The 24,059-nt window shown below is 40.3% G+C and overlaps 1 protein-coding gene across 1 annotated transcript in view; it reads right to left on the bottom strand.

The window, feature by feature from the left end:
* Window positions 1–24,059, bottom strand: part of LOC138028208 (venom factor-like) — a 49,266-nt gene that overhangs the window by 15,973 nt on the left and 9,234 nt on the right. The window contains exons 12-29 of the mRNA XM_068875658.1: window positions 22,485–22,721; window positions 21,859–22,071; window positions 20,586–20,696; window positions 20,007–20,069; window positions 18,582–18,773; window positions 17,660–17,827; window positions 17,255–17,329; window positions 16,873–16,927; window positions 16,084–16,140; window positions 11,673–11,813; window positions 9,345–9,480; window positions 6,667–6,895; window positions 6,125–6,367; window positions 4,482–4,533; window positions 2,782–2,850; window positions 2,485–2,580; window positions 1,541–1,732; window positions 271–349 (exon numbers count right to left, since the gene is read on the bottom strand). Coding sequence (XP_068731759.1) covers window positions 271–349; window positions 1,541–1,732; window positions 2,485–2,580; window positions 2,782–2,850; window positions 4,482–4,533; window positions 6,125–6,367; window positions 6,667–6,895; window positions 9,345–9,480; window positions 11,673–11,813; window positions 16,084–16,140; window positions 16,873–16,927; window positions 17,255–17,329; window positions 17,660–17,827; window positions 18,582–18,773; window positions 20,007–20,069; window positions 20,586–20,696; window positions 21,859–22,071; window positions 22,485–22,721 — 2,408 coding nt within the window. The remainder of the gene's footprint in view (window positions 1–270; window positions 350–1,540; window positions 1,733–2,484; window positions 2,581–2,781; window positions 2,851–4,481; window positions 4,534–6,124; window positions 6,368–6,666; window positions 6,896–9,344; window positions 9,481–11,672; window positions 11,814–16,083; window positions 16,141–16,872; window positions 16,928–17,254; window positions 17,330–17,659; window positions 17,828–18,581; window positions 18,774–20,006; window positions 20,070–20,585; window positions 20,697–21,858; window positions 22,072–22,484; window positions 22,722–24,059) is intronic.

Here is a 24,059-nt window from a genome sequence, read left to right as displayed (position 1 = left end):
AAGATTTGAAACAAATTTATGGCACGTCTCCAAAATAAAAATAAAAACTGGCCAGTTTTTTCAAGTTTCAATCCATTTCCATCCTCTCCATCCTTGTCTGCAGACAACAAAGAATAGCTTCAGTGCACTTCAATGGTTATTGAAAACAAAAGTACAGCATTATTGTTTCGTTTTCATTGATACAAAGACGTGTTTAAGTGTTCTGAAGTTTGACTAAAATAGCGTAACACTACCCCGTTAAGCACTTTTCAAGATTACAGAAACACCTACCACGTGCTACCAGGGCGGGATTCTCCAAACGCGCTGAAGGATTTGTCCTCTCTACGGTAATTTAAAGCCCGCTGATAACCTAGATAGAAGTGAAGACGAAAACGTCTCAAACACTGATATAATTGAGAAAATGTCATGTGAACAAAGTTAATAGAAATGAGTCAAACTGAGAAAAAAAAAACCAATGTGGCTGTACACGTAACAAAACAGCACACGTTGCATTGACAAATGATGTGTTTTAAAGACTTGCGTGACGTGGCGTGCTTCATCATTCACTTCGTCAAGAAAATATTAGGCAAGAGAGGGAATTCCCCATATTTGGCCCCCGCACGATGAAAATTATTTAAAATCTATTTTTATTAGCTGTGTGTAACACTGCGTGGTTATTTCAGGACGACACCTTATGGGGCAGTTGGTGTGAAAGCCGACCGTTCGGTAATGGTTAACAACAGACGAAAATATCCTTCGCAGCCCTGGCTCGATCTAAAATAGATTTCTGGTAATTATCACGGGGCTCAGGGATTCCCTCTCTTACCACATATTCTCTTGATTTCGTGTAGAAGTGACTCTTTCATGAATCACATTGAAACAAAGTTAAATGAAATAAAAAAACGAGCCGAGGCTTGTATAAACGACAAACTTTAGCGGATCGCAGTTTTTCCAGAGACAGCTTTTGTCAAAAGATATGGACTCTTTGTCAGTTTACCCATCCCAATCCCTGAATAATGTTGGGCCGTCAAGGCCAAACACTTATTAAAAGCGTTGCGCGAGGTATGATCTTCAATATCGCAGAGCTGTAGTTGTCGATGGGAACTAGGCGTAACTTATACTTAATCTACTAGAAAAAAGAATGAAAATGGTGTGTCCCCAAACGTTTTGGCCAGGATAGTAGATTCAGGTGATACATTTTCTGCGATACCATTCAATACGAGTGTCAATTTAAGTGTGTCTTCGTTGTTTAAAAGGTGAGACATTTGATGAGGAAGGGTAAAATTTTCGAACTGAGCATGACTATTTTCCTGTGGTAGTGAAAGAGATGGTGGCAGCTAGCCAGGCTAACCCATAAATCAAAAAGCAGGTTTAGGGGAAATGAGCCTAAAGCTTAGTGGTTGGGTCTTTAAATGAGCAATCGGAAGGTGAAGGGTTCCACCCATTAACGTCACTCATTTTTTTCCACTAGTAGTATTTTCGATTCATCATCATAAAGATTTCTATACTTGAATCGAAAAACGGGTCCCTTCAAAGGAAAAAAAAAAAGGAGTACACTCACCCGATTGAATCAGTACATAAGCACGTGACTCTATGTCAGCGGTTACCTGTCCAGTTTTCAACAGATATTGCAAAACGTACACATTAGGAGCCAAGAACATCATTGTCTGCTCACCACAACCCATGGGCATGCGTAAAAGATTTTCTAAGCCACCAGATATTAAACTAGTGACCGCTGGTCCAATGAGATTTCCTTGAAAAAGCAATAGGCATAATATCTTGTTAGTAATGAGGTTTATAAGACTTGTTTCTTGTCGTGCTGTCGGCCTGACGAGCATGGGTTAACTTGGTAATTGTGACTGGCTGGAATCGAATATACATTTTATATTGCGCAAACTGATAATTCATCACAGTTCATCACTTCACTATTTGGAGAGATCAGGCAATGTAATCGGTAATGTAAAAGAATTTAGCCAAAGATCCAGCCTTGCTTTACGTGTAAACGCGTTCTTTTTAAAAATCACCAGGATCGAACGCCTTCGCTTGTTCCATTAGGCCTTGTTTACCAATGATTTTCTCAAGCTTGCACTAGATACAGGTTTCAAAATAAAGTTACGGACGGTGCCTACTACTGCTATTGCGCATGCGTTCTGCGTATCTCGAGATACTCGGATTTCCTATGGATGATGCTTATTAATACAGGGATATTTTTGCACGGTTCAAAACTATGCGGAAAAAGCAGAACTTAGCAAGTGCTCTTGGTATTCAAAAAGAAAACTGGGGATAACCATGCATTTTTCAGAGATAATTAAGCTTCAATTTGGAAAAGAAAGCGATACATTGCTTTGTATTTCAAAGCTTTTTACCCCCATTTTTCTTTTTGGATTTCAATAACACTTGTTAAGACCTGCTTTTCCCGCATATTCAGTAAACCGCGCAAAAACACCTTTGAATTAGTAGGCACCGTCATTAATTGCATGCATTTCTCGACATGAAAGACATTACCAGTTAGCAACATGCGAGCTGCAATTGATCCGGGTATTGCCCGAGAAGGAACATCGAGGACGACGGTATCAATCTGCATATCGTTGTGAACAACACCTAGAAGAAAATAAAGCTTATTACTTGGGTCTTGACTCGGTCATCTATACAAGAGATTCAAGTTGAAAAACGTAATGACGGTGAACTAAAAGTAACCAAAAATTAATTGGATGATAGTGATATCAAAGACGACGATGATGTGATGATGATGATGACGATGATGATGATGGCGTATTGTGTAAACAATATTATCTGGCTTACGATCGTGTTTGAGTCCAGTTGCAGGGCTGGATGAGTTTGTCGTGTCTGGTTTTTCATCTCGTAAAACACCTAAAAGGAATAAAACGCCGTGATTCTTAAGTGATAACTGGAAGCAACGTGCTTATAGACCCTATTCATGAATGGCACCTTTTTTATTATTCTCTTGCTTATGAGCAAATTAGCCTACCAAGCCTCATTTTAGAACAAGAATTCTTTTCAATTCACTGCCTGTATGGTATCGAGACTTGGTAGGCTAATTTGCACGTGGATAAAAGAAATATAAATTGACCACCATTTATGAATAAGGTCTTCGAAAATGTATTCGAATATATAGGCTTTAATCATTCACACAGCATGAAAGGATTAAAAATATGCTTCATGTCTTTGTGTTGTCGCCATTCCAAAAGATCTGACTCTTGCTCATGGACAACTGACGCAATGGCGAACTCTGGTATCTCTTATTAGGGACATTACGAAATTACGGACATTACGTAATTAGGGACATTACGAAATGACGACGACGACGCCAACGAGAACGTTTTCTAAAAATATTATTTCCCCTTGTAATAATTTCGTGATACCTCCAATTGGAAAGTGTTTATTAACATTGCGGGAATAAAATTGACATGAATGGTGTGGTTGTTTGGGAAGAAAATTAAAACATTTCGTCAGGTTCTCGCGTCCACTACACAACCTCAAAATGTGCTCAATTTACGTCGTTGTCAGGACTAGGACAGCGAAGAAATGTACCAAAATGCAAAACGCAGGTGCAAGGCGTGCAGAGCCTTTGTTTTTGTTCATTAAGGCCCCGTTCAGACTAGGTGACCGTTCCGCGGTACTGTGCCCGGGCACTTATAAAATGGACGTTGTTCAGGCACCCCAGTTCTAACAATGCAATGATTTCTTCCTTCGTCCACTTTGCACCGGCCGTCATTATCGTGACTGCATCGTAGGGAAGCATAGGAAAAAGCGCGGGAACTGACGAAAGCGTATTAAGACGTGTTCCCGTTCCTGGGAACGGTGCCTGTCAGTGAGTACTACTACCCTAGGAGATAATAGAGAGCTTTAGATTCTAGTACGAGAACGACTACGAGTACGAGATTTTTCCATAGAACAACACTGAGCGCGCGCAAACCAGCGCGGGAAAAACTTGATACCGTCGTCATTAATTTTAGTACGATCTTTCGCAAAAATGTCGTCTTCTCAGTCAAGTCAACAACACGGTAGCAGTTTTGGCATTTTTTGATTAGCAAAAAGGCTCATTTACCAGCAATAAGAATAATTGAGCAACCTATAATGCTAACAAAGAGTAAGATTAATCGTACGGGTTATAAATTTCCCAAGTATTTTCGCTAAAAACGGGTAGTCAAAACTCGTCAAAGGTCAAAGGTCAAAGGTCCCTAGTGTCCGTGCCCGGGCAAGGTGCTCAAACTTTTGCTCGGGCACTAACAAAAAGCAATGTCCAGACTAGTGCCCATTCCCGAAAACCGGGCACAGGCACCTAGTCTGAACGGGGCCTAAGCCCATTGTTTTGTGGCGTTTTCGTAGCCGTTGCTGTCATACAATCGTAAGGTCCCTAGTACTCATGGTAATGGTAGCCAATGTATATGTATTTTTTAGACTTGTCGATCTCTCGTGCAGATAACAACTCACCTTCTTCTCCACAATAGGTTATGAACGAATGTATTTTTTCTACTTGCCTTGCGGATCGAGAACAAATGAGTACGTTGTACGTCGTTCAACTCCCTCGGGCTGTAACAGAAAAGCACATAAATTAGAAACTAAAAATGATTTTTGTCTTTTTTTCAAATTATTAATATAGTTTCTTTTGTTTACCAGGAGCTAGTCTACACCGTGGAAAAAAGGCCAGTTGTTCTGTTTATACTCAAGAGCTTCAATGACATTCCTATCTTTTTTCTGCTAGCTTTGCGACAGTGCTATACGCATCCTAGAGCTGAGAATAAATTAGTTCCTAGAAGCTTGAAGAGTAAAGCATCGCGCAACTGAGCGGAAGATCGTAGAGTTGATTTCCTGGTCAAACAACAGCCGTCTCCAATAACGTATCAGGGCGAGGAAAGCATTTTGTGAAAGACCTATGTTTTGACTATGTTTACTGAAGAAGATGAAGCGGAATAAATTCCAATGTTTATGTGTTGACATATCTTATTCTTGTCCTTCGTTTTATATGTGAGCTTCTGACCCGGCCTGTGGGGAAACACAACTGATTGATTGTACCCAAAATACCCTGAAACCTTTGACATTCTTAAAATAACAATTATCCTAGTAATCATTCTTGATGAGTGAACAAGTTCTGCTGAAGTTCAGATTATCGCGTCAATCGGCGATGAGATTTTTGTAAGCCACTGGGCTTCAAAAAGAAAGTACCAGAAGATCTTCGTGTACCACCGACTAGGTGATCCGAAAGTTATAATTTCTTTATTGCATTCTCAGGCTTATTTGACTGCGACGATGCCTTCAATAAATGGGGAAATGGAAAGTCAAATTATCGCAGATGAAATTAAAGAAGACCAAACGAATGTTGGTTTCAATGAGAGGGAAAAACCGGATTACCCGGAGCGAAAGCTTTCGAAGCAGAGTAGGGAACCGACAAACGCCACTCACGTCTGACTTTCATTCCGGCAATCGAACCCAGGGGCCCGTTTCTTGAAAATCCTGAAAATTTTCGGGGAAGAAAAGCCATTTACGAAATTGCAATCTGATTGTTTTGGAGAGCTGGTCTTTTAACATGTTTTCAAGATATCGAAGAGCAAAATGATTGTACAGTTTGATGACTGAAAACCTCTCCGTTCTAAAGATACAGTGGAATTTTCCTTGGTTACTCGAAAAGGCCCGGAAATTAAGTCGCGCAACGTTGAAGAGCAGGCAACAGATCGCATACATGTGAGGCGAGTGGTCTCAATATAGCATCAACCCTGCTCTCCAGATGAATGAGAACTTGACTTTGGTGTTGTCCGAACGTCATAGGCTAGAACATTGGCATAACTAGCACCTGGGACCTTAAAATATCCACAGTGAAAATGTATAGTGAAAGTGAACTGGTTCTTCATTTAAGCTTTCTACTGTTCTTGAATAACGATGACAAACTTTAGGTCACGTCTCATATCAATAATAGTGTGAGATGATAAAGACGCCAACCACAGGGTCGTTTCTGATGGTATGGTAAGATCTGCCTTAATCTGCCTCACTTGCTACTATTGATTATCTGCTTTCAAGAAGAAGATAAATTATATAATATCGTCCGACTCATAACATTTGGGGGGAGGGGGGAAGGGGGGGGGGGATATTATGAATGTTGACTTTTCGGAGACACTTAAAGCTTTACCACAACTAAGATGCTTCTGATCACCACGTCGCTTGAGACAACATCGTTCATAATAGGTGATAGGTCAGGGAGCAACGCAACCGCTTTTACTGTAATTGGAAGCATTCCAAGCTTGACGGGTGTTATGGGAAACGAAACAGAAGCTGCGTCATTGCTGTTGACAGAGAGCAGCATAACCGCTGACTTTTCGCCTGCAGGGACATTGGTGCAAAACTCTTTGCCCTCCACCAGGCTGATTTTAATCTAGAGAAGGAAAAACGGGGAATAAAGTCAATGCTATGCCGGAGACTATGAACGCTTGTATTTCCAGTTTTGGGTAAATAAAATATCCCTCCTAAACCAAGATAATCTGTCCCTTGAACAAACTGATCGAGTGTTTCTCTTTAGCTGAAATCCTTGACATTATTAAGTTGCAAGCCATGTCTACCCATATTGTCTTTCACTCTCGGACTTCTAAACTTCGTTTTTTGAGCTAGGCGGGAGTTACTAAAACTCGACACGCTCAAAAGAGGAGTCTAAAGATCTACCAATTCATTACATACCTTCAAGTCCAATTCCCAATAATTAAAGACAGTCGCAATCACAGAAATCTGCTCTCCTCTTTGTACAGAATATGGCACACGGAGTGACAAAAAAAACTTCTTAAAAGTCCTGATGTAAAGGGGACGGGCCACCCCTAAGCCTGTCTGGTTTGAAATGCCAGCAGCTTGGATAACCCAGGTTGTGATAGAATCTGGAAGGTTGGCTGGTAAATGAAAAATTCCATCGTCACTATAAAAAAAAAAAGAAATGAAAAAACAGCAAAAGGGTGAGCAGAAGTTTGAACGAATTAGTTTATTTCTGCTGTCTTTCATGTTCCCATACAGGTGGTTTCCACGTTACTTCATGGCCGCCATGTTGGATGACACGAACAATAGATCTCTCAAGAGAAGTTTTTCTAAGTGTCATCCAGCCCTTTTACATTTCACCATTATTAAATGAGTCTCTAGAGATTGGTCACGAACCATCTATACTGATATCGTAAGTCTCAGTTACGAGCCTAGAAAGGCCTATCAGGCCGGCGCTTATCTCCGGTTTCTGTAGCATGAAGCGACTAGGAGCATTTCTACTCCCCCCTGGATGGGAGGCTAGTCCATCGCACGGTTACCCCCAGCACTATCGCTAGTACCATTAATGCACCTGGGTGGAGAGAGGCACCACGGGAGTAAAGAACACAACCGTGCCCAAGAACACAACACAATTTCCCCGGCCAGGACCCGAACCCGGACCACTCGAGCCGGAGTCAAGCATTCTAGCCATGAGGCCACCGCGCTTTCGACGCTATCGTAAAGCAGGTCATTATTGGTCACGGTGGTAGTAAATAAATAATAAGAATCGAACATGACCGAAATTCCTGAGGCGTGGATACCAACGACCAAGAAAGAGGACAGGAGATCGGTACGTCACGAACTGCTGAGGGAATTGAATCGGACCACTCTGAAAGGAACAATAAGGATCAAATCCACTTATCATAGCCGACCACTATGATACATGTAGTAGCGCGTAATCAGTCGACCGCATCGCTTGAGGAAGACCAGCAATAAGAGGTCAAAACATCGCAATCTTCAACCTAAGTGACCTCACTGTGACACAAACGATCACACGTCTTATTATTTATCTATACTACTGTTTCAAGAAAAGCCAGAAGTCTCAGAAGAAGGCAAAGTTGCACGCGACAACCTTGAAAGGTTTTGTAGTAAGGTTGAAGGTCACCGTTCCACGGTTCCCCCTTGCGGATATTTTAGCGTTTCAGACAAATTTGCGACAAAAATGGCGTCATGGAGGTTCCATGGCAACGTGAACGAAAAAAATCGCTTTAAAGTCAAAACTTGCGCGATCGGAACTATTTTGCGGTTGTTATATTTTGTTTTGTTTCGCGTTATCGATCTTAGCGAAGGTACCTACATGCACATTGGTCGGAAGGAAAAAGAAAGATTGAGGAACAATAAATGTATGTGAAAGAAATAATATATTTAGATCGTTGCTGTTATGAAAGTTACAAGTTCATAACCCCGAGGTCTCGATCTGCAATGGAATTTGGTCCGTCAGTTATCGGTATATTATCTATTTTTAGTACGATTTAGCAGGGTTTAGCAGGACAAAAACATGCCAGTATTGTGAGCTTGCGTACACGTTCCATGATTTTGTATTAAGCAAGAGCAATCCTTTCTGTGGCTACTTGGTAGCAGACCAATAGGGGGTGTTGTGGTGGTCATCAAGACCAATTTGATTGGCCAATATTTGGCGGGAACGTATTCTAAATTTAGATAATACAGTAAACTGATGGGCCGAGTCGACTCTCTGGTTTATGGGCTCCTGAAGTTACTTGAGCAGTGACGAAAAATTGGACTGAAGCCCGAGAACATTAGGCTTGAACTGGATTTGAATCCTTGAAATACTCTGTCCCCGTCGAGGCAGTAGAGAGGTTTAGATTCTAGGACGAGAACGACTTCGGAGTACGAGATTTTCTCATAGAACAACAGTGAGCGCGCACAAACCAGCGTCATTTTGGCGGGATAAACGTGATACCGTCGTCATTTTAGTACGCGGTTTTGCAAAAATGTTGTCGTGTCAAAACAATTCAACAACACGGTAGCAGTTTTGGAATTTTTCGATCAGCAAAAAGGCTCAGCTACCAGCAATAAGAACAACTGCGCAACCTATGCTGCTAACAAAGAGCAAGATCAATCGTCCTGGTTAGAAATTTTCTAAGTCTTCTAGCTACAAACGGGCAGTCAAATCTCGTACTTGTTCTCGTCTTCGTCCTCGTCCTAGAAAATAAAGCTCTCTAGTGAGAAAGAGAAAAAGAGGTCGGCCCCTCGACCGTATGTGAAAGTCCCCTTACAAACGGCGACTCAGTTCACTTGGAACGTTCAGCACCATGGTTTAGGGGTGATGGGTTGCAATCCTGTTCTGGCCTAAATTTTACAGGCTTTCCTTCCCTTACTGCTTAAATAACTTCCATAATTGCTTTGATGTAAAAATCTTAACAGAGATTAAAAGATTGATTGTATGCTCAAGTTGTGGTCAAAAACGTCAAATGAAATTATTTCGCGTTGTTAGGGACTTTAAGATCTACGACACATACATGAAGCAAAACACTTCTGGCTATGGTCTCTTCATGACAGCTGAGTTAAGAACTAAATTAACCGCTGAATATTAGTGCATCGTGCGTACTAACCCAACGTTTGCTTCAGTGAAAAGCCATGCCTCGGGAAAATACTTCCTTATTTGCCCCTGGCTAACCTCTTCGTCTTCAAAGATAGTAGATTCAGATTGATGAACTTTTCTTGAACGAGCCTGTGTTTCCGTAGGATCTGTTCAAAACAGCTGACTGTGTTAGTAACCTGCGCTGCGAGGATCAATTCTCTCATTCGTCTAAAACCCGCAATTCAAATATACATTAATTTCGTTTCATTTCATTTCAACGTCAACAACCCTGACGTTAACGAATCAGATTTACTTCGTTCTGTTTTTTTTTTTTTTTTTTTTCTGAAACCCGATTTATTTCATTCCTGGATAGTTACAACACGTTTCAAATGCAGAACGTTTGCCATAATTGCACACTTAAGGACAGTGCCTACTAATTCAAAGGTATTTTTGTCCCGGTTTATGATTATGCAGAAAATGTAGATCTTAACAAGTATTATTGCAATCCAACGAGAAAATTGGGAGTAACTACGCATTTTTCAAAGATAATTGATGATTCAGAATAATATTTGTAAAAAGCTTTACAGGATTCGCTCTGTCGAAGGGCTAACGCTCGAAACATCAGCTTTTAGAATCTCTGTACGGTGGCCAATTTACATTATCAACTCCGTTGAAAAAACCAAATTTAAAATACAAAGCAATGTATGACGTTCTTTTTCAAATTGAAGCTTAATTATCTCTCAAAAATGCACGGTTATCCCCAATTTTCTTTTTGGATAGCAAGAGTACGTGCTAAGATCTACTTTCACCGGATAGAATTAAACCGCGCAAAAATATCACTGTATCAGTAAGCATCACCGATAGGAAACCCGAGTATCTAGAGATGCGCAGAACGCTGCAATAACAATAGTGGGCAGCGTCCTTAAATCATTCTTGGCAAAATCCCCAGTTCATATCAGTACGAAATACCCCTCAACCGAAAAAGTTTTAAGTGGGTACATAATGAGCATCCTGTCAACCACGCTTTCACAACAAACTTGACGGTGTCCAAGAAAAGACAGACATATCGAGATTTAGGAGTGCCATATCAGATTTTGTGCTACTCACTGGGGACGAGGGAGTGTTTTGTTCGCAGTTCGTTATTCATTCAAAGTGGAATACAAATTGTGGACTCCTTGTTAGAGACCGAAGATTGGAAGTTGTGATAAGGAATTAAAATTTGATGGTCACTATGTCCTCGCATCCTCTACAGAAAAAGTTCCGGATTCGCCAGCGAATTCGCCGGATACGTGTGGACGGAAGGCGTATCCGGGAAGAAAAAGTTGCGGATTCCAAAATATCCGGACGCGTGTGGAAGGGGCCTTTAACTCCCTAATATGGTTATTTTACGCCGTTGTCAAGGCAAGAGCGGTAAAGAAATGTACAAAAATGTGAATCGCACGCGCAAAGCGTGCAAAGCCATTGTTTTTGTCAAGAGAAAACCAGTGGGCTCTTGTTTTTGTTCAATAAACCTATTTCTTAGTGGCTTTCTCATGACAATAAACAACGTCGAGAAGAATGAAATTATTATTTACTCTTAGGGCACCAAACATCGAAGAACATTGTAATTGAAGTTCGGATGAGAATGTTTAAGGCATACCTGTCGTTTAAAGAGACGGATTTGAGAGTGAACAAAGAATAACATTGATCCTTCCAGCTTGGTTTGACATACCCTGCGAGCAGAGTCTCTCTCGATCTTCCTAGATAAGTCGGGAAGAGGAAAGTAGACTCTGCTCGCCGCTTCCACATTTTGTATTGAGCATGCGTTAAAAATTGAACATTTATGTATCCGGTGTCAGTCACGCGTGACCAGTAGCCACAAAACGAAGAAGAAGAAGTCGGAATATTTTCGAACAACTCCGGCAAACACACGACAATCAAGGAATCATTTCATTGGAAACTCAAGATACTCCATATATCTTAAAAATGCCATTTTATTTTTTTTACTGAAAAATTTATAGGTTTCTGTCAGGCTAGTTTCTGTAACCGACACATATAGGAAAAACTCATGGGAATTCTAACAGTTAAAATTGCCACGCTGTTGTAAATTTCAAAATATTGATGACGCGTGGCGACTGATCATGCGCAAAAATAAAAAAAAAACAGGTTTGACAAGTCGAAACTGGACTGACTCATCCAATTCTTTGGATAAGCGGCAAATCAAATAATGTGGAGGCGGCGAGCAGAGTCTACTTTCCTCTTCCCGACTTATCTAGGAAGATCGAAAGAGACTCTGCTCGCAGGGTAGGTTTGACACAGAGCAATCTATTAATACTACTGTTTTTTATCATACTTTTCTTTTGTTATTCTACTTTTCTACCTTTCTCTCCAGTAGCATTAAAACAGCAGCGTAGGAATTCTTTCTTACAGCTCGGGGTGAAGAAGGCAAACCAGTATCGTACACGGATGACACAAGACGCCCTTGCTGGTTGAAAGCCTAATTTGCAGCATTTTGACAAATCTACGAGGAAAAAAAGGTGAAATCACTTTCATAACAGGAACAACAAGAGGTTGTTTAAGCCCCTGCCTTACTAGAGACGCACGCACAAGCAAAGCTTTAGCAACATTAACAAACTCATAGGCGTCTTTTTTCAATCAGTATTGTTGCCTTCTGTTAGGACAGAGGCAATAATAAACTCTTACTAACCGAGCGTGAATGCCGTATTGGTACGAGGTCGTGGCAGTACGGACCGAGCACAGCGAGATCATTTAAGCCCCTGTCTCAACAGAGACGCACCCACAAGCAAAAGTTTTAGCAACATTAACAAACTCAGAGGCGTCTTTTTTCAATCATTACTGTTGCCTTTTGTTAGGACAGAGGCAATAATAAACTCTTATCAAGTGAAGCTATGATCTTCGCAGTTATGAGAGCAATTTTTGCAATTGCGTAGAGAACCCTGAAAAATTCAGGACTTTAACAGGGTTTGAACCCGTGACCTCGCTATTCCGGTGCGACGCTCTAACCAACTGAGCTATGAAGCCACTGACGTTGGGAACTGGTCATTTGTGGGTTCTAATGTTCCCGTGAGGAATGAATCAATGATGAAATGATATATGAAATTAATCATATATGACCTGCAGATGTGAAATCAAATGAAGCTAAATTGCGTTCATAACTGCGAGGATCATAGCTTCCTTTGATTTCATATCCGCAGTTCATATATGATCCATTTGATATATCATTTCATCGTTGATTCATTCCTCACGGGAACATTAGAATCCACAAATGACCAGCTCCCAACTTCAGTGGCTTCATAGCTCAGTTAGTTAGAGCGTCGCACCGGTATCGCGAGGTCACCGGTTCAAACCCCGTTGAAGTCTTTAATTTTTCATGTTTCTTTACGCAATTGCAAAATTTGCATTCATACACCTTGTTCCAAAATGGCCGCCATTTTAGTATTCCTTTGTTTCCATGCAAATTGGCCCTTATGGCCTCGCTTTCAAACGTAAACTTCAAAAGAATATTTAACCTTGAACGAGGCGAAAAGGGCCAATTTGCATGGAAACAAAAGAATACTAAAATGGCGGCCATTTTGGAATAAGGTGTATAACTGCAAGGATCATAGCTTCACTTGATTTCATATCCGCAGTTCATATATGATCCATTTCATACATCATTTCATCGTTGATTCATTTCTCACGGGAACATTAAAATCCACAAATGACCAGCTCCCAATGTCAGTGGATTCATAGCTCAGTTGGTTAGAGCAGCGCACCCCCGTTGAAGTCTTGAATTTTTCAGGCTTCTTTACGCAATTGCAACAATTGCGTTCATATCTGCGAGGATCATACCTTCATTTGATATAATTGTACTGTTGGGATGAAAGCTACGTAGATCTTACCAACCGAGTTTGAGGGCTGTACTGCAAATTACGGCTCGCATTTTAATTTTCCCCTTAGATTTATGGTCCAAGTGCGAAGTGCGCAGACCATAAATATAAGGGGAAAAACAAAGGTCCATAATTTACAGTACGGACCGAGAAAACGAGGTTAGTAAGATATTTATTATATCCCTGTGGTAATCAGCCGCGCGGGAAAGGGAACTAGTTAAAGTCAAGCGGAAGGTTCAACCTCCATAAAGATCTGAAAAACGATAAAACTTCTTGGCTTTTTAAGAAAAGTTGCTTGCAAGATTCAAGCAGTCTTACATGTTTATGCCATAGAAAAGACATTAAAAACATGCTAGAGAATGTTTTATCGAAATTTCAAATTTAGCGAGCCGTACTGTAGAATACCGCCCGCGGATTTAGCCAATCACAGAGCGTGTACAATCTGAGATATAACAATAAACCGAAGTCTGTGTACTCCGTTCCAGCCTGGATTTAGCAAGCTTGCTTGCACTGAACTGCTTTAGTTGCTTATCTAACTGCGATGATCTCTAACTTTCCTTTCACGACCATATCGCAGTTCTAATATATATGAAATTTCATATTATTCTAAAATCATTTGAGTCTGCTTATGTTGCTTGTTCAAGCTTATGCTTGCGTCCCTAGGGAGAACAACCAGGGGCGCTTTGCATTTGAATCGACAGACCGGAAGAATTTCCAGTTAAAAGGCAACAGGACAATTTCCCTCAATCAAAACGGAACGGGACGAGCGTGTTCCTTTTGCACGGCGTTTTTTCCTTCTTCTTCTTCTTTGAATTCTTTCAAGTGCCCCTGCGATCAAAAAAGTCACTTCCTTGTTTTCTTCAGATTTTGAAAGTACTGTTTGCCTAATACCCGACTGGCAAAATTTTGAGCTTTGATTTGTATCCAAAGGCCGTTTATTTTGAGTGTAAGTTTTGGATTTTACGGTCCGCCATTGCTCACGTTCAAAACTGACCGATTGGACCTCAGAGGGTTGGATCCATGAAAAAGTGACGTCAAAGGTTCACTAGCTTTAAATTTCAGGGTGTGAATGCAAGTTATTATAAAATCCAAAACTCCCGTGCTGCATATTAATTCTGCGGCGTACACATGCACTGCATTCTTAAACTAGTGAGGATGTGACGTCATTTTCTCCTAGACCCAGCTCTCTCAAGAATCTTAATATTTCTAATGGCGGACCATTAAATAGGAAAATTCCAGTTAAAATAAACAGGTGTCTTTTTGAAATTAAGGCTTAAAACTTCGGTCGCTTGATGTTTAGATAACATAGTTTTGAAATCCAAAGAAAAAGAAGAATTGATTTTTTGATCACAGGGGCGCTTTAAAAGACTTTGTACCAACGCTTTACAATAAGCGAGTTGAAAGTTTCAAAAAAGGTGCGCGCGTCGGGATAAAAGCAAGCAAAAATATAAAACAAAGATATCTAATGCAAATTCCTGCAGCTTTTGACCATAACAAAAAAAAACGATTATATGCATGTTTTTACTGATCCAGACGTGCACATTCCTTTCTTGAAACTCCGAACTGGCTTACAAACAAACATTGTATTTCACGGATAAAAACCGTGCCTTTAATTCATCAAGGAGCACGGCACTGACTAGTGGGACGCAGCACATGGTACAAAATTTTCCTCCGATCATTTCGGCAGAAATAAGGCAGAAATGAGAAAAGGAGGAATACCTCTAAAGGTCTTCCCTTTTTTCCGAAAACTTTCCAGGGGAGAGGGATTTTTAACTTGACTTTTCCAAACAAAAGGAAAGAGACCCTTAGGGCCCTTGGGGTAACGCTTCTTTTCACTCGCGACACAATAATGAGCACAAGCAACATTCACAGACGCATAAAGTTGCTTAGTTAATTATTGCCTGGGTGCTAACTGAGGGTGCCAATGATAAGACGCTATTGGGTTAACGTATGTTGCCGCTTATACTTTCGTTTATGGGAAAAAAAAAAACAGCCCTAACCATGAAACAGATGAAATTTTTCAGGTCAAGCCAAATGTTACTCCAATCTTAACACTTGCAATGTAGATTAAGAAGTCAGCTTATAATTTCTTCTAGGCCAGTTGATGTTAGTAGAAGTAAGGGTATCTTATTTTTGGGATTGTTCCAAAATGTGTTTACAAAGCATTTTCTGGAATCGTGTTCTTTTAAGAAGAGAATGTTTTTATTGTACTCGTGAAACCAGAAGGAACCATAAAAAATAGCTTGAAAAGTAAGGCTTTCTTTTGTCCCTGCGCTTGGCAAATTTCAATAACGAAATGTTTAGTTCCATATTTCAGTCACAAAGAACATTACTCGAAAAGCGCGTTCTCTTGGGAACGACAATAAATACGCTTCCTTACTAGCTGGCCATGGGCGCTGGGTCCTCGGATGTCTGCAAAAAGACTATTCTGTTTTCCGAATACTCGTTCTTAAAAAAATAAAAATGAAAATAATAAAACTGGCATAGAATGAGTTCCAAAAGTATGAATGGAGAAACAATTGAAGGCTTACATCAAATCTTTTTTTTTTTTTTTTTCATTATCGATGCTCTAAATATAAAACAAAGCTGGAACTGCAGGCAACAAGGCATTGAAAGTTTTACGAAATTATCCAAAAATTAAATGAAAGGTTCTACAATTGAACCCACTGGGAACTCGGAAAAAATCCGAGCCCCAGATGGGATTCGAACCCACGACCCTCCGTGATCAAGTCAGATGCTCTAACCGTTCAGTTACTGGAGACTCTACGATGAGCAAGGGTGAATGTCGTTAGTTGACTCTGTAGCTGCGTGATGCAGCTCGAGTTCAAACACCCACATTTCACCCTTGCTCTTCATAGAGTCTCCAGTAGCTCAGTGGCTAGAGCATCCGTGTGTCCTTACCTTCGCTAGTAGATGTTGATCTTTTCTTCCTGATTTCTTTCTGTGGACAACCAAATTCTGAAAACCCAAAAGACATTGCATTGCAACATGAAGTCGGAGAACACATCTCCTATCTTTCGCAAAAGAAAAAAAATTGAGGGTCAAACATTAGCGGTGGGATTGCCAAAAAAGGGGCTTGGCCGGCTAAATTATTTCGTGCTAACTGAGCTATGTGTTTATCTGTAATCAGCTTCAGGCAAAACCAGAAGTCGATAACTCGGAAGTCTCAATCTGTGTTGGTATCAGATACCTGTTTTTAGGACGGCTACGGCTAGATTTTTGCAGGGGACAAAACCTGGTGGTATTCACCTTTATCACTCGGCGGCCATTTTGGAGTCCGTGGGGAATAAAGGCTTTTTCTTTGCATTGTTTTTGCTCGTCTAGCAAAAATTGATTGGTTTCCCAGCCAGCGCTGATCAAATTTAGTTTACTTCCTAGCCAGGAATGCTATGAAAAGTCAGTAATGCACAGCCGACGACTCTAACAATACGAATATCCCAGCCAGATCATCGGAACACCTGATATTTAGTCAGTCAGCCAGATTACTCGAGGGAATAGATAAAGTGAGGAACAGATTCGTTGGGTGCCCCTGACGTGATGAGACGGTCATGTTGGTGTACAAAATAATAGAAAATGGATCCACAAGTTTTGCATAATAGTAGAGTCAAATTCCCAAACGACATTTGTCTGCATTGTTCTGTATACCAAAATGGCCGCTTTGACGTCAGATGCAAACCATCAATAGCTTACCAGTGCGTTTTTTACTGCTGACGTCAGCGTTTGTAATTACCACAGTACCGGCTTTCTGTAAATCAACATCAATATCTTGTTAGCTAGACTTTAAAGTTAAACGAGACCAAGGAAGACCCCATACATCTCTGTTTATTACGATCACAAACCCAACATGAGAACTATTTCCGACATGGTTAACAACAAGACTAGTGGTGACTTAATTACTGGTGGTATAGTCTATAAGTGAAAGGCCGAAGGCCTCTAAAAGATCAACGTCCTATTTTTCGAATGAAATATGACGGTCTCCAGTTGGAAAAGAGCTGCCACAATGCTGCTAACTCCCAACTTTTGAACAACTACCTGCCTCATATAAAAGACCACTGACTTCAATTGTACTTACAAAGAAAACATCCTCACTGTCGCTACCTGGTCCAACGCCGCATCCAAGGTCGAGTGAATTCATTAAATTAAGAACCTGCCATAAGAAATATCAATATAACAAGTCGTTCCTCTTTTTAGGGCTGGTCACCATTGTGGATACAATAAAAGATGGCGGTCGCCAATCTAATATGTGACGTCAAAGGCAGGTCTAGGCTAAATAAATCACTGCATAGAGAATTGCTATGAGCTTACACTCAACGATAAAGCTAATTGTTGTGTTGTTAATGACAGACAATTTTCAAACCATTCTATAGTTATAAAGCTCTTCTTGACTTCACAACGTGAGATGTTGCCTTAAATTCATAAGTATAGAAATATGTCAATTATCAACTAAAATAACACAAAGCATTCTGCTGGTCCTTGCCTTTTTCTTGTTAAGTTTCTCTCTGTTTCTCAGGATATAAACACTTTGATCAACGGCAAGAAGTCCAATTCTAGTGCCAGGAGTTGCAGTCAGTCGAATCTCTAAAGTTGTACCGGGATATAGACTTTGTTGCCCTGACTTGACAGCTGCGTCTTCAAGAAACTCAATCTGGCAGTTCATTGAAATAAAGGAAACACATGCATTTTTCTCTACATTTTTCAGTATGTGATTGTGAATCTTTGGGTTCCCTGTGTTACCCGAAAGGGAACTGGTACCGAGAGTTAGAGACTTGATTGTTGCGGCTTTTTACTGTTGAAAGTAACCTTGTTACCTTTGGAAATCTAGGTTCTTTTATTGTCTGTAGCAAATGTGGGTTTCCCGTGTCAAACACAAATAATCTACTTAGGATCTGAACACTTTTTTGGAAAGCGATGACGTCATTGATTCAACCGTAGCGCAAGGTAAGGATTAATTAGTAAAGCAATTTTTAGCTATTGACAACATGGCTGTATGCTTATAAACCTTATTTAATTAAGGAAGTTGTTTTAATCATTCTCTTGCATACCGCGGCTTATTTTTACCAAGAGATTCTTTTCGATTTAGCTTATGCCTGGGGAGAGTTGGTCGGACTGACTTGTATAACGATACAATCCGCCATTACATACGATAACTTTATCAGTAAAGAGGGAAACACAATTAACCTTTTCACAGTTTTCTAACTTACGACCCTCTAGCTATATCACAGAGGACAGATCACAATACAATGAGAACACCATGCCCTACAACGGATGTATAAGGATTCAAAAACAAATAATCGGCAGCCCTTTGCGAACAATGCCGAGTTTGCGAAAGAGTCTGAAAACCGGAAGTCGATGCAGGGCCTACCCCTATAATCACTTGAATTCAAAAGTACAGTGTTTACCTTATTTGGTAATCCGTCATTGATCTCAATTAACGTGCTGTCTGCTATAACTTCGCCATCTTGTCCAACAAAAAACGCTACCAGGCGTGACGACGGCGACATTTCCGGACGAATCCTGAACCAAAAGCTAGAGATCACACCCACGCTATGGACTTTGATCCGCTGATAAAGTATTTTTCCACGCACAATGACCTGTTAGCAGAACGCACGCGTACTTAAACAATGCTGGACGTTGTAGCGGAGCCAATGCATGCATTTTACTTTTTCTTATCAAAGACGTTATGAACCTTAAAATTAATTGTGAAAATGTTTGTTTAACATTGTAACTTTCACATTATTTGCTTTTCTTTACGGATACTAATTTATAGATCATCAGTTTGAAGGAGAAATTACATGCAATTAAAAGCAAAATAAATGTCATAATTTTGTAGATCTTTAATAGGTTTCTTCCAGTTCTTCTAATACGAAACTGTAAACAAGTAACAGAATGTTACACGATTTTATGATTCCTTTTTATATATTCAGTGTTTACGTCATAAATTCTTATCTTGGACTGAAATCAGCTGCATAAAGACCAATAAATTACTTCTCTATATCTATTTACGTATTGATTTATGTATTGCTGCGAGCACCCGTGAACAGCTTACTTTTCTTGTTTTTAGGGTACCCTGTGCCTTAATACCAGGATAAAAGTCGATTTTAGGAATTCACTAGACGAGCTCACAGTACATAGCTCAACGGTTTTCATGTATGTTTTCGTTTGTTATTTCATATTACTTTACTGTTACATTAGCTTCCATCTTCTGATTTTCTGCTGGTGTAACAAACCTTTTCTTATTGTTGGTAAATTTGACGATTGCTAATTTGTTGATTCCTATACTGAAACAAGTAGGTAAGGTAAAGTCACTGCTTACGAGCCAGAGGGCCCATCAGGCCGGCGCTTATCTCCGGTTTCCGTAGCATGAAGCGACTAGGAATATTTATACTCCCCCCTGGATGGGATGCTAGTCCATCGCAGGGTTACCCCCAGCATTAAATTCGCCGGTACCCATTTATACACCTGGGTGGAGAGAGGCACCGTGAGAGTAAAGTGTCTTGCCCAAGAACACAACACAATGTCCCCAGCCAGGACCCAAACCCGGACCACTCGATCCGGAGTCGAGCGCACTAACCATGAGGCCACCACGCCTCAAGTACCGTTCTACAATATAGTGATCCATTATATTTTTTAATTAATAAACTTCATTTCCATCGTTAGAGTAACTGATTCTATTCTCGCAGCGCTTCACTTTCTTTTAAAAATAGCTAGTTGATATATCTGTCAGAGACAAATGTTTTGCAATAACACACTAGCTCCCATACGAGTTAAATCACCCAAGTAACCACTCAACTCAAGAAACCTCTTTAGTGCAGTAAACAACTTACCATGAAAGTAATCTTTGAAGCATTTTTGTTTACAAACACGTCGCAGTTGATGTGTTCCTTATCCTAGTCGGAAAAGAAAAGTAGGCAATATGGTGGCGTAAATGAGGAAACTCGATGAAGCTGAACAGACGGAGGATAAAACGAACGAACAAGTTAACGAAAGAAAAAGCTGATGAACAAATGAATAAAAAACATACGTTACAAATCTGACAGGAATCACTGATTGGTGATGTGAAGCAACTTGTAACAGTCAAAAAACAAATACCAAAGTAATTACTTCGACCAATCACAGAAGGTGTAAACGGCTCAATGAACCAACTCACATTCGTAGCAATTCCACGTAACTTGCTCAAGGCGCGGGAAAAATCGCGCTTGAAAGTCGCGATTGGTTTTGGTTTTCCTTCTTTTTGGTTGATAAACTGACTCGAGATTTTTAAACCAATCCCTTGGTGTAACAATTGAAATCGCGTAATTTTATTCGACAATCATTTGAAAACTTCTCTATCGTACAATTTATGAGTGACATGTTTTTTTTTTCCCGCACATTTCACAATTTAAGACAAAACAATCAAAACTCACCCTGATGGCTCGAAGATAAAGGAATGTTCTTGAGGGAGAGCTGTAGGCATTCACCTCAAAATCTACGAAAGTATTATGTTCCACTGGAATATCATCTTTGTTGGTCTCCACCTTCGCAGACAAAACGAAGAGTCCTTTTTAATCTCATTTCTTAAAAAAAAAAACCAGGTTTTCTCAAGCGCATTCAGCTAAGAATTGGTCTCGGGTGTTTAAAACGAAGGGAGTCGTTCTTTCACATGATGAGATACATCTTTCCTATTATTATGTGGACGGGAGTATTTTATTCCGAACTAAAACATTCACTGAATCAATACGACTACTTCATCCGGGAACCGAGTCATGATTCAGCAGTGACGTCACGATTCCCGCCTTTCTTGTTTGTATTAATACCAAGTATTTGAATTAAAATCTCCTTTTCAATCTCTACCATGCATATTTATTGTCCATATAATAAAAAGAAAATTACACGTTAGCTCGAAGATACGAATTTTATGTTCAAGAACAAGATGCGCTCACTTAACGAGTGAGACATTGTTCTTGCCACGAGAACATAAAATTCATATCTTCTCACCGTAGTCACTACCGTGTAATATCCCCTATTTATTATTTAGCCTTAGAAAATATGAGGTAAGAGAGCAAATTCCCATAATCAATATAATTAAACCCATTCCGATGGAAACTGTTTGAAATGCATTATTAGTCATGTGTCATAACAAGATCAGAGAGCAAATCCCTGTGCCCCATCTTAATTACTTGAAATCGCCGGATCTATTTTAGATCGCGGCCGTGCTGCCAAGGATATTTGTCTGTTGTTACCATGACCAAGGGGTCCATTTTCACACGAACTGAGCAATAAGAGGTCGTCTTTCAAAAAGCCACGCATTATGACACAGTGCTAATAATAGATTTCAAATTTGCTATCTTGCCTCACCTTCTCTTGGTCATACTGCCTAGTTATTTCAAGGACGGTACCTTATCGGTCAGTTGATATTAAAGTGAACTCCATGGTCATGGAAACAACAGATAAAAATAACCCTTGCAACACGTGCGCAGTCTAAGACTAATTACAAATAATTTTCATAGTCCTCAACTGTGGATTATAGGAGTCCTTATATTTTGAAACCAAGAGATCTTCATTTCTTTAGTCTTCGTTTAACAACAGTCATTTATAATCGATGATAACGCATACATGACCTGTGAAACGTTTAGGAAACAAGTTTGAAAACGACTAGATGGATACCATTAATCACTGCCTCGCGTAATCCGCACTTACCTTGATTTTCATTTTTTTCATATTTCCCGGCGAGTCGATAACAAACGTTGCACGGCCCTGATCGTTAGTCGTGTCCTCAAAATTAATATTTACATGCTGTGAAAGAGTGTTCTTGCCAATGTCAACTTCATTCCCCGCAAAAGTTGTTCCCTTTACTGAAATGGACAATGGAATTCCACGAGCAGGCTTTTTGTCAGGGTATAGAACATCAACCTTGCAAAAGGAATGAGATTTTTGAAATGTAATTCATTTCCAATGCTCTGCTCAGACCATGTTGGAGCAAATCAAATCTAATCATCTACAGTTAAACGAAAAACCATACACTGTTGACTCTGGATAATTCGACGGGAGGCCTGTGATCTCACCAACGCACAGTATCTCACCATCAATGTTATATTTTAAACTTTGCGTTGGGGTAAACCTTAATCACAAGGTTTCCATATAGTGTTAATTATGTGTGGTGGACTTACACTTTGTGCCGGTATAGAAGTTTCATCAAGTCTAACAAACAATGCAAGCAACTTACGGTGTAAAACCCCCGAATGGAAGCATACACACTAATAGAACAAGTCTCCGTGTAAAAGACGTCAATCAATAAATGGCGTCCAAAGACGCCATTGCCAAACCTTGACCAAGAAAGGAAGAGCAGGTTTAAAGTATTCTGCCGTAGGTTCGTGTTGAATAGAGAAAGGCGATTTAACGAAGTAAATTCCATTGTCGATTGCACTTTCCTTTTTCCCAGACGTTTTTTCAATTACATCAACTTCCACTTGAAAACGACGACCCTCTGGGAACCATGCAAGGCCTGGAACGTTCTTGATGTTTTCAATTTTGAAGAAGAAATCGGCTCTTCCATTCTTTAGCTAAAAGTAATCAGATAAGTATAAAGTACAGTTTTAATAATAACCTTAGATGCGAATTTTCAATTTACTTCACGTCATATCATTTATTTGTTGTTCAAAGATGCAACAGGAGAGTTTAACGGGTGAATTTAAGGGCAAGATAGTTCTCTTTTAAAGTCCCTTTTTGAAAAGAAAGAGAGTCGTTATATATCTTTTGTCTGTTCCTACGGGAATGCTATGCGGTTTAAGTTTGTTCCCCTTGAGAACCTACGCATGCGTTTTAGGGCCACAAGAAAAATGTTGGGGGAAGGCAACGAGCATTCTGTGCATGACCCGAGGTTCTGGGAAACTATTTGAACTTTACGGCGCCTGCTCACTCCTCGTGCTAACATGAATGCACCAATTAGAGACGGTTTTCATTGTTCTTTACGAAAACCAAAGAGAAGACACTGTTTCAGGGTTCCCCAGACCTCTTCTTCCCCTTGGTCTTGCGCAAAAGAGAAGAGCTCTGGGGTGGAGATTGAGGCAGCGAGCTATGAAGTTTGTGGACATACTTTTTGATAATTTATATTAACAGACGCTATGGTAGTTGTTGCCTTCTTCTGGTAAGAGCAGTAACTGTCGCTTTCTTAAAAGACTCTTTATCGCCCAACTTCAGAGATGGTGCCTTGCTCAACGTTCCTAAAATCACCCATAATGATTGATACGAGGCGAAACCTTGAATTTGTGAATTTGTTGAGGACTTCGCTGAAATGCATGCACATGCAGCACGGTGTCTGTTTTCACTTACTTTAAAAAGCACTCGTGCTGCCCGTGCAGCATGCATTTTAGTACACTTCATAAGAGTTTCCCACAGAATAACAACGTGGCGTTAAGGCCTGGCCAAACGCTCGCAACATTTCAACACAACATCTTGCAACATTGTTGGGCACAACATGTTGCGTACGTTTGGCCACCCTGTTGAGATATGTTGCGTGCGTTTGGCCAGTCCATTCAACACATGTCGCAACATCATGCAACAATAGGGCCGTTTACACGAGAGAAAATAGGCCGCAGCTTACTCTGGCCGCGGCTTACATAAGACGCGAACAACCCGTATAAATGGTACAAAATCTACGTTCACGGCTTTGTCAAGCCGCGGCTTATCCTGGCCTGGGAGTTTATACTCCTATAAATAGTTCCTTTCACGTATTATGTACGCCAGAGTAAGCCGCGGCTTATTTTCTCTCGTATAAACGGCCCTAATGTTGCAAGATGTTGTGTTGAAATGTTACGTGCGTTTGGCCAGGCCTTTAGCAAATAGGGACTAGGGAGTTTAAGAAACCACGACGGCTACGGGCAACGAAAACGTCACTTCAA

This window comes from Montipora capricornis, chromosome 2, assembly GCF_036669925.1.
Source record: "Montipora capricornis isolate CH-2021 chromosome 2, ASM3666992v2, whole genome shotgun sequence".
NCBI lineage: Eukaryota > Metazoa > Cnidaria > Anthozoa > Scleractinia > Acroporidae > Montipora > Montipora capricornis.
Note: the sequence above shows the minus strand (reverse complement) of the source record. Positions and strands in the feature narration are given on the sequence as shown.